This window comes from Beauveria bassiana (genome assembly GCF_000280675.1).
Source record: "Beauveria bassiana ARSEF 2860 unplaced genomic scaffold BBA_S00002, whole genome shotgun sequence".
In the NCBI taxonomy this organism is placed as follows: domain Eukaryota; kingdom Fungi; phylum Ascomycota; class Sordariomycetes; order Hypocreales; family Cordycipitaceae; genus Beauveria; species Beauveria bassiana.
The window spans coordinates 686,989-703,283 of NW_007930837.1; the positions used below are offsets into that span (position 1 = coordinate 686,989).

The following is a 16,295-nucleotide window of genomic DNA, read 5'->3' on the forward strand; positions in this document are numbered from 1 at the left end:
TTTATATAAAATTGCTCTTATATTATGACTAGTATTAGGTAATGTATTCTTAGTAGACCCACCCACCAGTTGTGACGCGAGAAATGGTCATGGCAGGTGACAAATTGACCACGCCCGGAAAGCGTCAGACGCACGCCACCATGAGCCGTCATCGGAGGCTACCCCGCGGAACAAGAAAATAATTACCAAGAAAACTCGTGATATCATTGCTCATGTGTCTATTTTTATTCCGCTCATTCCGACTGACGCTACGGCTCCTGTTCATACAGTTCCTCGTCCTCACTCGGCCACTCCACCCGGAAAACGACGTCATCCGGATCGTCGGTGCCATCCTGCAGCATGAAAGCCACCAGACTGTTGTGTTTAAGACCGCACTTGGTTGGCGTAAAATCTTCATCCGAACCTACATTGAGCCGTTTCCAGCCACGGGCAGGATCGTTGTGCCTATTTAAAACGCCGTAGACAAATTTGGGTTGTGCGGGGATCTCCGTTGTCGTGGGCGGCTCGAGACTGGTTGTGAGCCCACCAGGATAACGGTCGCGCAAGATAGCAGCGAGTTCGCTGCTGATGTCTGAAAAGGGAGCCTGCGACTCGACAAAGAGGTAAATGATATGCACCCCATGCCTGAAGCGCACCGAGATGTGCGAGTCGTCTATCTCCGCCTGTTGCCTTGCACATTAGCGGGCGTGAGTGAAAGAGTACGCGAATGGCCAAAAAGCTGGGCGCTACGTACCATGTTGTGCGATGTGGACTGTGATTGGAACAGGTGAAAGTTTGTTGCTCAGCAGGGATAAATGATGACTTCGCGCCGATTGCCGTTCACTCACTTCGAACAGTAAAAAGTAGTGTTTGCGCTGTGCAGAGCTTCCAGTCCGCGTTAATTGGCGACACGAAGTCACGTGTTTCCGCGCAAAAGCTCAGCAGCCCTGCTTAACTGCACAACCCAGCGATTCGCCCTACACCGATGAGGTAGAGTTTCACGAGGCAAGGCTATAAAAGCTTGTGCAACGGCGATCCTTGGCTTATTCAGAAGTGATTTCTTGTGATACCGGGGTACAGCCTCGAGATAAGCTGCCTGACGTGTCCTACATTGTTACCGCAAGGGGGGGTTTCCAGCTACGCAGCCTGCATCAAGGATTTCGAAGAACGCAAGGAGATTCGAGACACAGCTCCGGTACCGCTCTGCAACGACTGCTTGCAGGTGCGTTGCGAGTTCGCGACCCGACCCAGGACCAGCAGCGTCCATCAGCTGGCAAATTGAAAGGCACCTGGCTTATGAAAAGCAGAAGAGAGCACACAATGATGGCATCCAACGCAGAGACCGGAAACGACGCATTTGCATCGCTGTCTCGAGGCGGAAAGCCAGATCAGAAGACGACAGCAATGGCGACGACATCAACGTGTCCAGAGATGCTGCCCGCGTCCTCGGACGCAATGCGCCTGTCCATGCTGGCGCCGACACGACTGCTGCTTGGATCGCTAGCGTCGACCATGATTGGGTTCATGCTGGGGGGTTTCCAGGGAGGACAAATGGCACAGCTACGATTCCGCGCGGAGCACGCTCACAAAATGCCAGACACAACGACGGGCTGGTATTTCTACCACAAGTCGAAGAACTACCATGCGATGCAAGGTGGAATTCGCGAGGGTTTTCGGATGGGGGCCAAGACGGGGTTTTGGAGCTTTGCGGCACTCAGCCTGGAGACGACGGTCGATCGCTTGCGCGGAAGCAGCGACATGCTGTCGACAATAGTAGCAACAGTGTCTGTTGCGGGCATGTTTTCTTTAACACGTAAGTGACTTCATCCGCTCTGCTGCCCCTCTTTCCCCGTTGTCGCGAAGTTTCAGTAGGTCATGCGTGACCATTCGCACAACATGGGGTGTGAAATTTGGCGCCGTGATGTGTGGGGACCGTCTTTTTGCTGTGAACGGCGATTCGCGGTAGACTGGAGCGAGTGACGACACAAAAAAGGCCTGGCTGACACTTTTTTTTTTTTGGCATCAGATCGATTTTCGTTATCAGCAGCGGCACGCACCGCGCGATACGGGCTATTGTTCGGGATTGTTTACGGAGGTGTACAAGACTTATCAGCGTTAGCCCGTGGGCGGCCGGTTAGTTACGTCGAGGCCATCCGACGTCGGTTGTAAGCGTGGGTCCGACCCCATGGGCTTTGGGGGTGGTGTCGGAAAAGACCTCCGACTGCGCCAGGCCGGCCTCCGAAAGGGTTCCGAGAAGTTGTCCCGAAAGGGCCGCGACCATGCTCTGGCAGGCATGCAACCAACCACAACCAAGCACCGCCAAGCACTAAGGCGGCTGGGTCTCGCACAGCCAGGCGACCAGGGTCTGCAGGAGCCTGCCGGCGCCCCCCATCCGAGATCCCCATCGCCTACATCGGCGCAGAAAAAGCCCAAAGCGGACTGTTTCTGGCACCTGCTGCATACTCGCCCGCCTAGCGGCCCCCGCTTTCAAGTCACCTGGCCCAGGACGCTGGAAAAGACCTAAACTCCAAAGTCCGGTTTTCACGATAGTTTGTTTTTTGTTGCTGGCTGTGCTGCGACGACACCCCCCCTTTCTGCACCACCAATTCTCCGTCCGGGGTAAGGGCTACACACACCTTCTCTCGACTCCACTATCAATCATTTGAAGCGACTTCAAATTTTCAGTTAACCTTCGCCTATTCTTGTATTGCACTGTATCAGTATTATATAAAATTGCTTTTCGTGGGCTGCTTCCGGCTCGTCGTAGCAATCATAAGCTAAGATTGTCGTGAGACGCATGTCTAGTCCTTGCGAAACGTGCCCCCGCCCCAGAATTGCAACTCAGCACCGCTTGTCTTGGACTGTGAACACGTCGCAGGGAGGGCTGGGGCTGTTACGAGTATTGGGTAACACGAATGATCTGACAAGAAGGAGGGCCTGCCAGCTCGAGGTTTTCCACAGCGTGCGTGCCTGTGAGTTGTGGTTTACGATGGTACCTCTGAAGGCTAGTGAGCGCCGCATTTGCTAAGAGAGCATCTTTCAATTACGCACGCGTAATCATTTCATAACAAGAGTAGCGCTAAAGAGAGGGGAAAGGATCGAAACGGGATAAAAGCGCTTCGGGAATACTGAGTAGAACAAGATAGCCAAGTTTGTACAAAGTGATGCGCTGTCAAAAAAACAAGGTGAAACTATACTCGACTCCCTCCTGAGCTTAACCTTTTTCTTATCTTTGTTCAACCCACCTCGTACAGCTCTTTACCGCTGAACTACCAGGACACACAGGACTAGGCCCCTACTAATCCGTACAGTGAGACAGTAATTTTGTTTGAAGCTGTGTATTCGTAAAGGGCCGGCCAAGGCAGGACAAGGGGAAAAGAAAGCTAAACCAGTTTGTGTGAGGGGAGGGGGAGTGGTGTAAATGAAGCACGACATGGGGGGTGCTTGTGGGAATGAGACAGAGAATGCGAGATGGCCAACCTATCTGCCGATGCAAGGCAGGATCTTTTGAAGAACAAGATTGTTCGCATGCGCACGCCTGGAGAGTGACGACAATGAGGTTTGTCATGTCCAATCATTGTGCTTGCAAAACTCCAGCTTGGTCCATGCAGCTAATTGATCCCCGTCGGCGCTGTCGGCAACCCGATCCGCAATGCGGTGGCGATAAGGTGACTGAAGCAAAATGCTATTCAAAACACATCCATGCACTTCTGCCAAGAAGGACTCGAGCTGGGTCACTTTGATAAAGTTAAGGAGGCAAGCAGGTTTTGATAGGAAGGCTTTGATGACCGCCAGCCACCGTTGGGCCCACCAGCTACTCGGACGCCGGCATGGGCCCCAAAGACGCCGTATCGGACTTGTTCCAGGACCGCAGACAAGCCTGGCTCTGTTTTTATCAGTAAATGCAGAGCGCCAGTCGGAGACCCATTGCGACGGTTACACGCGGGACGGCCCATATAATGCTTCCCGTTATCAAGTCATTACCTCGTCATGAAAATTTTCAAACCCTCACAGAGGAGAATGATATCGATTGCCGATTGTCACTGGGCAGAGCTGATAGGGGAGGCGCATTGTTTCAAGTTTACTTTCGCTTTCCCCAGGGTGGTGTGACCTCGAAGGCCACTGAACAAACCAGGGCATAACCGCGATTTCAAAAAAAAAATAAAAATACGGTCCACGTGATGCGTGCCAGGCGTTCCAGGCGTCTTCTAGCCCGCCACTCCGCACGCCCCCTTTGGTTATCATCAAGTCTCACACCCCCCCTTATCCAACATTCTTTTTGTTCCGTGTCATCGAGAACAGGAAGCATATTATTAGCAAACATGGACCGGGGGTTCGCTGCCCCTTCTTCTGACACATTATTACTCCCACGGAGCGCCGAAGCTAGGCCACGTACTGCCCACGGCGTTGTCGGAGATCCTGGGGGCGCGTGGCTAGGCTTCACGACCCAGGGTGCTGGTATACAGCTTCCAACCCAAATCTTACTTTTGTTTCGTGCCGTGTTGTGCGAGCTTGGCGTAGGCAACCAGTAAAAGGCAAACTCAGGCGGCGCAAGCTAATGAGAAGGTTGGCATGCGGCATTCTGTGTAATACTGGATGAATGGAAGCACTAGATGCATAATTTATTGTCTAAAAGTCATAATAATGGCTGCTTTTTTGCTGGGCCGATAATGGGGCAACTTGTTGCCATGTCCGTCTTTTCCGGCCGGATCGCCCGTCCGCGCCTCGTTCGCGCTCGCTCTTAGTCGGCGCCTGCTCAAGCCAAGGAAAAGCCCACCCCCCCCGGATAATCGTGAGTCGTACGGAGTACACCAAATCAATATAAGAAACAAAAGCCCTCCCTCCCACCTAAATCCCTTCCCTCCTTTACCTTTTCTTCTTCATTGATACTCTAGATCGTCGTGCCTGAGCTAGAATCTCATCTCGACTCGATTTGCCACTCGCGCTTTCACAACCAACAACAGCAAACGCACACCTTCGCAAACGCTCTAAGTCGCCTTCGGACCACCCTTCCGCGACCAAAACCCTCGACTCAACTCGCTTCACCCACCCACAACAAAGTGCTCGATTGAGCCCATCAACCAACCTTATTTATTTCGACACTTTCAAAACAAACAAAGTGTGCAATGCCCTCCGTCCCTGCACGTGGGCTTGCTCGCCTGCCCGTGCACCGGGCCCTTCCTACCATCATCTCATCCATTCGCGTCTCGTCGCCATCATGTGTTGGCTTCACTGAGAAGAACCTCTTCACGGCTCCCCTTCAGCGCCGTTCCATCCACAATTCCGAGCGCATGGCTATCAGCTCCTCGGACCGCCGCACCAGCACTGTTGCTGAGCTACCAACTGTTGACCCTACCACTCAACCACCCAGCTCCGAGCCCAAAAGCGCTCCTCTGTCGGTTCTGCCACTGAGCATGATTGTCCGCTCCCTACTCACCACAGTCGTCTCGTCTTCTCCCATCCTCCTCCCACCCTCGCTCCGCATTATGTCTCTCCTCGCCAACACTCACAACCCCATCCTCAACCCCGACAAGAACCCTCTACTCCGCTTCTTCCTCAAAAAGACCTTTTACGCCCAATTCTGTGCTGGTGAGAGCCCCGTTGAAGTGCAGGCAACCATCGCTCGCCTCAAGAACATCGGCTTCAGCGGCGTCATTCTCGGCTACGCCAAAGAGGTTGTCCTGACGCAGGATCAGGCCAAGTCCGTTGCCGCGGAGGACCAAGGAAAGGAGACTGACGCCGACATTGCCAACGAGATTGAGCCCTGGGCTCATGGTACCCTCGAGACTGTTGCTCTCGCCGAGCCTGGTGACTATGTTGCCCTCAAGTTCACCGGCGCTGGCCGCCTTGCTCTCTACCAGCTTTCGCAGAACCACGGTCCTTCCCCCTACCTGTACAAGTCCATCGATGCTATTTGTGCCCTTGCCCAGCAGCGCGGTGTTCGTCTCCTTTTCGACGCTGAACAAGATGCTCTTCAGGATGGCATCGACAGCTGGACCATGACCTTTGCTCGCAAGTACAACACCTCTCCCGAGACTGCCACCGTCTATGGCACCTACCAGGCGTACAAGAAGAAGACCCCCGCTGTCATCTCTCGCCATCTAGCCGACGCTCAGGAAGGCGGTTTCAGCCTTGGTGTCAAGCTGGTTCGTGGCGCATATCTCGGATCTGACCCCCGTCAATGCTTCTGGGAGACCCAGCAAGGAACCGACGCCTGCTACAACAGCATCGCTGCTGGTGTCCTCACCCGCCAGTGGGGCCCCATGGTTGAGGGTAAGGGAGAATTCCCTAACGCTCACATAGTCCTTGCTACCCACAACGTCGAATCTGTCCGCCGTGCCCGTGCCATCTGCGGTGCTGGTGGTGCCAAGTCCGGCATTGCTTTCGCTCAGCTCCAGGGCATGGCTGATGAGGTTAGCTGCGAGCTTGTCGAGGCTGACAGTGCTAACAAGGGCACTGAACTCCCCGTCTTCAAGTACCTCGTCTGGGGCACCACTGGCGAGTGCATGAAGTATCTTCTGCGCCGTGCGAATGAGAACAAGGACGCTGTCGGCCGTACACGCAGCGGTCGTGATGCCATGTGGGCCGAACTTGTCCGCCGATGCAAGACTGCTGTCGGGTTTGTTTAAATGATACCAAAGCGGTCGCTGTTTTTTTTTTTTTATCGTTTTGCATACAACATGCGCACTATTGTCTATTGCCATGTATCATAGCGTTGATTTTGTTTTGTTTTCACTATGTTTTTCTGGAGTTTGGCTGGCAATCGGATATTATCTGGAAAGGAAAATAGATAATAGATTAGCCCACAAGTATTCAAGGATACAGATGATGAATGAAAGAAATAATACTTGCTTGTACCGTTCCTACCGATGTCTGTGAAGACCATTACTCATTCTACACTCCTCGTAAAGCCATTGACCCGATAACCAAGCTTTCTATTTGTTGTCTCTTGGCTTGCGTGTTCTTCAGAGCTTCTAGCCAGCTGATGCCATTGAGCTTGTAGTATTTTCGGACCTTGGCCATGTCCGTGCAGGCCGCAATGTTTTCGTCGGTAACTGGCATGCTTCTGCCCTTGACGTTCTCATGTAGGTGCTTAGCTATTGAATCAGATGCTGCCGACTGTGGCTCTGCCTCCGTAGGAAATGTGATTTTGGCGATGAGAAGATCCTTTGTGGTGGGGGAGATGCCGAAGCGGCGATAGGCATCCGCGATCTGTGGCGGGTTAAAAGCTGTGTGGATCAACGAAGAAGGGCGACAGGAAAGGAATTTCTCACATTCTTGGATGAGCTCAGAGATGCCACGGTCTCAGAATGGATGTTGGGGGTTTGCAGTGCTCCATTGACAGCCGCGTTGGCAGCCTTGAAGATGGCAGAAAGGAGCTGTAATCTCGACACAACCTATTGTGGAAATCAGGAGGTCAGTAGTCATCAAACATGAGGCTATGATTGAATGCCATGGTGAATGTGGTCATACAACGGAAGCATCAATAAATGCGTATTCAAAGTCTGTGTTGCGCGCCAAAAGCTGCTCATGCAAAAATGCGGCGTTTTCCACGTCTCGGAAGAGGGAAATGTGAACGGTGTAGGTGTCGGGCAGATGCTCGAGCTTAACGACTTCTAACTCCATGACGAGGTTCTTACCAGTCTGCGCAAGTGACTGGACTTGATTAAGTTCTTTGACTACGCGAAAAGACTGGCTGACGCTTGAGAGACAATTATGACGCTGCAAGACTGATGAGGCCCGGCTATCGATACGGTGAGGGGCAAATTTTCCCCTCGGTGCTTGCGAGCTTTGGCCTGACAGCTTGGGTCGCGGGGTTTTACAGTGGGGGCCAAGTAGGAGGCTAGCGCAAGCCTGAGATGTCGGCGCGGCATGGAAATGTTCCAGAATCTTTTTGATAGAAGTTAGATAAGAAAAGGATACCAGTGCGTTATCCCCCTAAACGGCTAAGAGTCCTACTTCTTAACGAAGCTTGTGGGTTTCCTTGAAAGAGTCTCTGGCTCATATGGACGTGTCATACCCCATCCATGTTTGGGTACCACTGTCCATTCTGTCGAGTTGCATCGTTGGAGCCATTTTTGAGAAGGAAAATAGATTCTCATTTATAGTGGAGTTCTTGATAAGCATGACGATGATTTCTATCGCTGAAAAGTTTCCTAAGCCCATCACTAGGGGAGCGGGCAGTCGGGTTTCAAAGCACCTGTACTCAAGCCGAAGAACGAAATGATAGACCGGAAAAAAAAAAAAGAAAAGGGAAAAATAAAGAGAGAAGAAAAGAAAGATCTCAAGCAAAATGGGTAGAGATTTACCTGTTGTGTAAAAAGCGTTTGGCAAGACCATTTTCAGTTTCGCTCTGTTGCTTGCTTCCCATTACCATCGATGGGTCATCCGGCCTTGCAAATGGCAACGAGAAGAGAGATGAGGTAATTACTATGAGTGCACCCCATCCTTTATCGGTTAAGCCAGCTGCTACAACCACTGTAGAAAATGGCTCACTGCCCGTTGAAATTCGCTGCATGGCATGACGAGTAGCCAGTGTACGACCAGAGATGAAGCGTGCAAGCGCGTCAATGCCGGACATGGCGAGGTAAAGATACTGGCGAGTTCATCACATCGTTTATACGGCCATCACCTTAATAAAGCAGACGGTTGTCCATTGGCCGACCCAGAAGCATTGTTTACTTGTTGCTGTGTTTCTGGAACCTCTCTTCAGGCAAGTACTTGGCGCACGATACAAGTTACCTCTTCAACTGCGGCCGCTAAGTCGGCAACTAGGCAAAGTCCGCCACGCTACCGACTTGTCAGTCGATCGAACTCTAAATGACGCTTGAGCAAGCCGCTGCCGTCAACGATTGATCGTCGAGGCCGGTCACACCGTGCGGTTTGGTCTGCAACGCCTCCCCTCTGCCACGTGTGGACAGGGCTGATTCTGGGAAGAAGACAAGCGAAACGCGCGAAAGATGAATTGAGAAGGTATTTGAACACATGCTGAGACTTAGAACGAGGGAAAGAGTGCTTCTGGTAATTGTCTGGAATGTTGTAAAGCCCGGTCACTGTGTAAGACGTTGTGATTGCTGGCATGCCGCTTTCGACACACGATAGCAGCACCGAGATTGATCTGCAAGGAACCTCGGAGATATTCGACTTCAGAATACTGATGGAAACCGAAATCAGGCACTAGAAGTTTTCTGGAGAACGGAAGACCCGGCGGTAACCCTCGTTTTAGGGCTATCTGGAGATTCGGGCCAATGCGGACGCCACAATTACGATGATCGACTAAGATAACGCCAAGTAGCTGGTGTAACAACGCCAAAGATGGAGCAGATGATGGGATGTCCAGAATAAAGAATTGACCGGGGTACGCGCTGAAAGGGGAACGTAAAGGCATTATGACTTGGTCCAAGCTGCGATAAGGATCGTCGCTCTCCCCGGGGGATGGAGTGGCCGACCGTGGGGACGATGACTTGAAGCAGTTGATGGAGTCAAGGAAGAGAGCGAGTATTTAAAGAGCGAGACGAGCCTGATAGAATGAGTGAAAAGCTTTTGCGTTATGTTGACGATTACAGCCCAACACATGTTTGAACGTCTGAGTCGAAAGCCACACACAAACACAATTTGGTTACAGCTTTAAGCCAACAGGTGATACATTCAACACCAATTGGGTCACTTCAGCCAACCCGCACTTCATCTCTTTGGAATCATTGCTTTTTTCTCCCTTCCCTTGTCTGGTCTTGCCCGAGTGCCGGCAAGCGCCCCCTCCCAATAAATACAGCGGTCCACCACCCTGTGTTTCCGGCGCGCTACAGAGGACTTTAGGGAGCTACCAGGCAGCCCTAGGCAGTTTTCGGCGGTCTCAGTGGACCCGACCCGCCCTTTAGGCCCCATCTACAGCGCCATTAGCAGGTGTCGCCTCGTGTCCTGCCACCCCCGCAAAGCGCCCGCAAAGTGCCCGCAAAGACGCCGCCATGGACACTGACTTTGACAGTGCCAATGCCCTCGACCTCAAGCCTCGCTCTAGCGTAGGCGTGGGTCCCGGTGATTCGTGCTTCCTCCCAACGTCAACGATTCAGCCAAACGGCTGCCACAGCCTTGTCGTCTCCAATACCCCCAAGACAGCCTCACTCGCCCTCAATTCCTCGCTTCTTCCCCAGCTCGTCTGGCCCCCCGACCTCAATCCTTTTGCGAATCCTCGCCAGCCCTTTGATGGTGGTTGCATCCCCTCCTCTTGCCCGCCCGTCTCTCAACCGAGTGCGCCAGGTGCTGCCGGTGGTCTCATCCTCGACGTTAGTACCGGCGCGCTCTTGCCCTCGCGCGAATCCATTGCCTCGTCCGAGGCCAGCACCACCTCGTCGCACCACTTCAGCCTCGGGCCTTGCTTCAGCGCGAGGGGCTCCGAGAGCTCTGCGCTGACCTCGCCCGCCTCTGCTGGCAGCGCCATCTCCCCAAGCTCCGGCGCACGACGCAGAAGCCAAAAGAAGCCGTCCACCATGTCTGCCCGGGCGCCGGCGAAGCGGTCCGTCGAGCGCGGGGAAAGCAGCGGCGACGACAGCCCTGCGACATCTGTGACAGGCAGCCAGAACGGCGCCAAATCAAAGGTCCCTCGCGTAGAGCGCGGTGCAGAAGACTTCTCGTCTGTCGTCAAGAATCGCCTGCAGTCTTATACACGCACTGGTCAGGCCTGCGACCGATGCAAGGTACGTCGCTGCTGCATGCAGGCTGTTGCAGGCTGTTGTAGCCTGCGCTGCACCTTCCTGTCTCACCATGTATTTGATATCGGTGCTAACCCATTACTTTTGTAGGTACGAAAGATTCGCTGCGATGCTCTTCCCGAAGGCTGCTCTCACTGCATTAATTTAAATCTCGACTGCTTCGTCACTGACAGAGTTTCTGGACGCACCGAACGCCGTGGCTACATGCAAGAGCTCGAACGAGATAAAAATGGCATGGTATCACACATTCGGCAGCTAGAAAAACTCTTGCTGGAGAATGGAGTCCAAGTGCGACCCTGGTATGAAGAAAAGTCTACCCCCGATGCCGCCGACACCTCCGAGCCGCCTTTCAAAGATTCTCCGTCGTCTGAATGGGCGCAGGTTGGGTCTTTATGGGTCAAAAACTTTACAAAAAAGCCGTCTTATTCTCCACGATTTCCGCGCAGCAAGCTCGAGTCTCGGTCGGAGTCTAAAGGGACAGTCGCGGGGCGCACCGTTGCACCACTAAATTCGATGCGCGGCACCAAACTCACTTTTCTCGGCACTACGATTGATACCAGCTCCTTCCCTAGTCCCGATGTTGATGAGCCTGAAGATCCCACCGATACCACGCCACTTTATAACAAATCTTCTCATGCCTTTCTTCAAACCACAGCCGGCGTTAATCCTCCTGTGCAGGTCGAACTTCCGTCCCGGCAAGAAGCCTTCATGTACGCTGAATGGTATTTCATGACAATGGGGGCCTTTATCCCTGTCCTGCATAAGCCGACGTTCATGACATTGCTTGCGCGCATGTATGATGAACCCGACTTTCAACCCACTGCCGCGCAATTGGCACAAGTGCATATGGTCTTTGCCACGATCCTCTTCCAGTACGGCGTGCGAAATTGGCAGCAAGCAGATCAGTGCTACCATCTCAACAACCTTTCCAACAAGCACTTTCACTTTGCCGTCTCCAAGTGGCACCTGCTGCTGTTATCAAGAGATCTTGAAGCCGTGCAAGCTTTAGCTCTGATGGCAGCTCACGTTCGACAGTTCCCTAAGTTGGGCTGCGGATCGTTTGTTGCGCATGCAGTGCTGCAGCGGGCTATTGACTTTAATTTGCATCGAAATCTTCAGCCAGAAGGCGAAAAGACCAATCTCACCAACGAGATACGCAAAAGACTGTGGTGGAGCATTCTCATGACCGTTGTCTCCATTACTGGCCGTCGAGGATATCCTGTTCCCATTGCTGTTGAAGAAATTGATGCCGAGTTTCCTGAGCCGATCGCAGATGAGCTGCTTACCGAAGAAGGCGTTGACACAACACGAACTCTCCCCTGTCCATTCGAGGCTGCTATCGCGGGCTTCAAAATCACGCCGATTTTCATGGAAGTATTTTCGAATATCCACAGCGTGCGAGGCGACCCTGATAGCTACCTCTCTGTTGTTGAAGCTCTAGAAGAGCAACTTAGGCAATGGGAATCCGATCTACCCGAGTCACTCAAATTGGCCGAGGACGCAGCTTTGGACATTCAAATGCTGGCACCGCTATTCATGCGCACGTATGTGCTCGAAGTTCGCTTATCTCTGCGCCACCCCGGCGTGGCCATGACAACAGACAAGCAAGTAATCGCAGATAATACTCGCATATGTGCTGAGATTGGACGGGAATTTCTTCACGTTGCGCAAATGATTCAGCAACTCAAGTGCTTGGATACAACGTGGTACACGGTCTCGTTTGCCTCTGCATGCATATTTGCCATGTTGGTCGCCCAGTGGGAGAAGAGATTCGAAACAACAGAGGAAGACTTTGCCTCTCTGCAAAAAGACATGTCTAGCTGGATGTCCATCTTGGACGACATTGGTGAGATTCTTGGTACGTAAAGTCTGATGGCCCTCTTGAATGCAGCTAACATACTTTGAAAGGCGCTAAAACGAGCATCGCGGATGAAATTCGGCAAATCATGGAACGGACACTCGGCTGGATTCGACATGATATGGACCACAGAGATGACAATAGGACGACACGCGCAAAGTCGGCTTCTGGCAAGGGCAAGCCATTGCCCAAGTCTCAGGCAAAGGGTCGGCGCCGCTCTGATTCTCTACCAAGGAAGCAACCGCAGAAGCCAACGCAACCACAACTCGGGGACAGCTCCCTTGTCGCTCCACAGGCTACCCAACACGTTCAACCGCAGGCAATGGCCCTTGAACCAATTGTCACCCAAGCCCCAGCTGCTGGTGTGAGCGCCACTAACCCAGATGTCCCGAGTAACGGATACTATCGCGAGCAACAGATGGCCACGCAGCCAAACTACCAAACTATGGCATACGGTGCGGCCCACCAGCAGACCATGAGCCCTGACGGCTACCAGGCCGATGCGTCGATGTTGTATAGCAACCCAGCTACGAGCGTCGCATCGATGGCGGATTCTTCGGTTTCCGAGAACCCTTTGATTGCATTTGCATCACAGGCGACCCAACAAATGCCGCCTGGTGCCGAGGCTGATTACATGTGGACTGGCCGCGGGAGCTCTTGGCAGGACTGGACGGCCGCAATCGCAGACAGGAACGACCGCTACAGCGCAAGTGCTTTGTTGACGCTGGGAGGCGGCGCGATGCAGCCTCAGAGCAACCAGCCCATGGACTCGGCATTCATCATGAGCCACGGCAACTCATTGGAGCAGCAGGCCGGTGGCATTCAAGCGGCCCAGCCTGGACAGACGTGGCCAATTATGATGTTTGACAATAATAACAACCCTGCAACGTCGTGATAGCGTGAAGGGAAGATTTCGGTGCGAGAGCGATGACTTTTCCGACTCAGGCACTTTGTACAATTTTCGATACCTCGCAGCGACAAACTGGGCATTGGATAGATGCCGCGTGTGGACATGCGAAACTCGTTGGGTTCTTTTGTGGGATTGTTAATTTTTTTTTCTTTTCTGGATGGCGCATCTGATTCGGGAGGGACTGATGGAACGGCGCTCATCAAGATACCACTGCTTACAATGTACATGATAGATAATACACTGACGCTTGATATTTGATCATTGTTGCATCTCTTCAGCGCAATAATAATGACTGTGAACTCTAGTGATGATATGATGGGCTTGGGTGTGCCGCATCGATTCATTAGGGAGCGATGCTGTGCACATGTCCCGACCAGGATTTCAGCGTCTGCCACCAAGGATGCCTCGTGTTCCCACTCAGGCTTGCAGGGTCTTGGGTTAAATGTTTTAGAGATATGCAGATGTCTCTCTCAGCTAACACCCGGCCAATGAGGCAGCCGCTGTTGATAATAATGCAATCTAAAATCATGCAGCCCAGCTCAGCTCTGCTGCAGCGGGCACTACACTACTACCAGTACGTGGCACCTGAAGGCTGGCTGGACCAATTGACCACCATTCTCGCAGCCGATCATCTGTCCGGGAGGGGGACCCAAGGGCCGTCCATGATGTCTCCGTCTGTCTTTCAACTATTGCAGTGCACTAATGCAAGCACGCCCCAGCCGGGGCTGCGGGTTTTGGAGAGGGTCCTTGTTCCGCAGTTCGGTCTACATGCGGGAGGGCAAAAGAAAAGATGCATGCCAGGTAGTACGAGGTGTTACTGGCGAGTAGAGTTGGTCTCGGGTCTGCATATGTGCAGATTACGAAGCTGGCAATAGGTACCCCCGGTACTCCGTACAGCGATGCAAGTATACGAATATGTGGTCAGTCTAATCTGTACACGGGCCGGCACCCGCGGCACAGGCAAACCTCACAAGCAGAGGGAGCTTGTCTCTACAGAAAGCTCACATTTCTTCCTCTTCACTAAATCGAATTGTCTTCCAAGCCTCGAGTTTTGAAGCGAGCAGCATGGCACAACCGATCCCGCAGCCCAAAGGCCTGCCGCTGGTGGGCAACCTGTTTGACGTCAAGGCCAGCAACACGTGGACGTCGCTCAAGACGCTGGCCGAGGAGCATGGCGAAATCTTCCAGATCAAAGTGTTTGGGCGGGCAATTGTGTTTGTGGCGAGTGCGGCGCTGGCCGAGGAGCTGTGCGACGAGAAGCGCTTCCGCAAGTACGTTGGCGGGCCCGTCGTCCAGATCCGCGCCGCCGTGAACGACGCCCTCTTCACGGCCTACGATAACGAGGCCAGCTGGGGCATCGCGCACCGCATCATCGCGCCGCACCTCACGCCCAGCGCGCTGACGCAGTGGCACGGCGAGATGCGCGCCACGGCGGAGGAGATGATGGATGGTTGGATCAAAGGTGGCGGAGGAGGAGGAGGAGGAGGCGTGGTGATTTCGCCGTTTGAGCAACTCGCACGGCTGAACCTCGAAACGACGACGCTGACGCTCTACGGCAAGAAGCTGGGCGGGCTGACGGGGCCGGAGCACCCGATGCTGCAAGCCATGGAGGACTCGACGGCCGAGGCGGTGATGAGGCCGACACGGCTGCCCATTGTCAACACGCTGCTGTACGGTCGCAAATTCAGCCGCGCCATCGCGGTGATGCGCGAGTACGCGGCCGACGTGGTGCAGTACAGGCGGGACAACCCGACCGACCGCCAAGACGTGCTCGCGGCGATGCTGACCGCCAAAGACCCCGTCACCGGCACGGCGCTGACCGACTCGCAGGTCATTGACGAGGTGGTGTCGATGCCCATCGGCAGCAGCACGGCGCCGTGCTTGCTCGCCACGGCGCTGTACCTGCTCCTGCGAAGCCCGTCGGCCGCGCGGCGCGCCCGCGACGAGATTGACGCCGTGACGGGCGGCGCGGCGGCGCCAATTGAGCACGGGCACGTCGCACGGCTCGAGTACGTCGGCGCCATCGTTCACGAGGCGCTGCGGCTGTCCTTTGCGGCGCCGGGCTACAACATTGAGCCCGTGCCGTCGGCGGACAAGGCGCCCGTGCTGCTCGCGGGCGGCAAGTACCAGGTCGCGCACGACCAGGCCATGATCCTCGTCATGGCCGGCATCAACCGCGACCCGGCCGTCTTTGAAGACCCCCTGGCGTTCCGCCCGGAGCGCATGCTCGGTGAGGCGTTTGAAAAGCTGCCGGCGGGGGCCAAGAAGTGGTTCGGCAACGGCAAGAGGGAGTGCATCGGGAAAGAGTACGCGTGGCACTGGAGCGTTCTGGTGCTGGCGATGATGCTGCAGAAGATTGATTTTGAGGCGGCGGATGCAGGATACGTGCTGGAGAGGGACGGCTGGTTCAACTACAGGCCGGTTGGGTTCAAGGTCAAGGTCAAGGCGAGAGCTTAGGCTTGCGCGAGCGTGGAGTAGGTCAGGTGGGAACTGAGTGTGCTAAAGTTAGCGAGAAGGTGATATGGCACCAACACATCGGATACGAGACAAGTAATAAGTGCCAAGAGAATGCCAAATTAATTAATTAATAACAAAACTTTTTACATTGTCTGTTGTAAATGGTCATGTGTGTTTCTGGTACTTGGTTGTGACACTGCGGCGGCGCCTCGCGGTTCAGCCGAGATTATTCCGCCGCAAGCTAGCCCAATTTATCACGTCGCGAACGCAGGCAAACGAGTCGGCGAGCCATTACCCAAAAGGAATACATGAAAGCTTCACGACGAGTTTGACCGACCGATCTCGCTTTCACGGACATCGAAATTCGAATACACAGCTCATT

The 16,295-nt window shown here is 53.7% G+C and overlaps 5 protein-coding genes across 5 annotated transcripts; 3 read left to right on the forward strand and 2 right to left on the reverse strand.

Moving 5' to 3' along the window:
* Positions 1-248: 248 nt before the first annotated feature.
* Positions 249-1,505, reverse strand: BBA_00877 (uncharacterized protein; the record flags this gene model as incomplete). The annotated part of the gene is made up of 2 exons (XM_008595974.1): positions 249-662; positions 1,380-1,505. The coding sequence occupies 2 exons, from the start codon at positions 1,503-1,505 to the stop codon at positions 249-251; spliced, it is 540 nt and encodes a 179-aa protein (XP_008594196.1).
* A 3,600-nt stretch (positions 1,506-5,105) lies between these two features.
* On the forward strand, positions 5,106-6,608 carry BBA_00878 (proline dehydrogenase; the record flags this gene model as incomplete). Its single annotated transcript, XM_008595975.1, has 1 exon — positions 5,106-6,608. The coding sequence occupies one exon, from the start codon at positions 5,106-5,108 to the stop codon at positions 6,606-6,608; it is 1,503 nt and encodes a 500-aa protein (XP_008594197.1).
* Positions 6,609-6,873: 265 nt separating this feature from the next.
* Positions 6,874-8,008, reverse strand: BBA_00879 (Kinase binding protein CGI-121; the record flags this gene model as incomplete). Its single annotated transcript, XM_008595976.1, has 4 exons — positions 6,874-7,191; positions 7,254-7,376; positions 7,453-7,635; positions 8,000-8,008. The coding sequence occupies 4 exons, from the start codon at positions 8,006-8,008 to the stop codon at positions 6,874-6,876; spliced, it is 633 nt and encodes a 210-aa protein (XP_008594198.1).
* Positions 8,009-9,944: 1,936 nt separating this feature from the next.
* BBA_00880 (putative transcription factor) lies at positions 9,945-13,441 on the forward strand (the record flags this gene model as incomplete). The annotated part of the gene is made up of 3 exons (XM_008595977.1): positions 9,945-10,673; positions 10,779-12,546; positions 12,597-13,441. 3 exons carry the CDS (start codon positions 9,945-9,947, stop codon positions 13,439-13,441), a joined length of 3,342 nt encoding a protein of 1,113 aa, XP_008594199.1.
* A 1,080-nt stretch (positions 13,442-14,521) lies between these two features.
* BBA_00881 (Cytochrome P450 CYP541A2) lies at positions 14,522-15,913 on the forward strand (the record flags this gene model as incomplete). Its single annotated transcript, XM_008595978.1, has 1 exon — positions 14,522-15,913. One exon carries the CDS (start codon positions 14,522-14,524, stop codon positions 15,911-15,913), a length of 1,392 nt encoding a protein of 463 aa, XP_008594200.1.
* Positions 15,914-16,295: the final 382 nt, after the last annotated feature.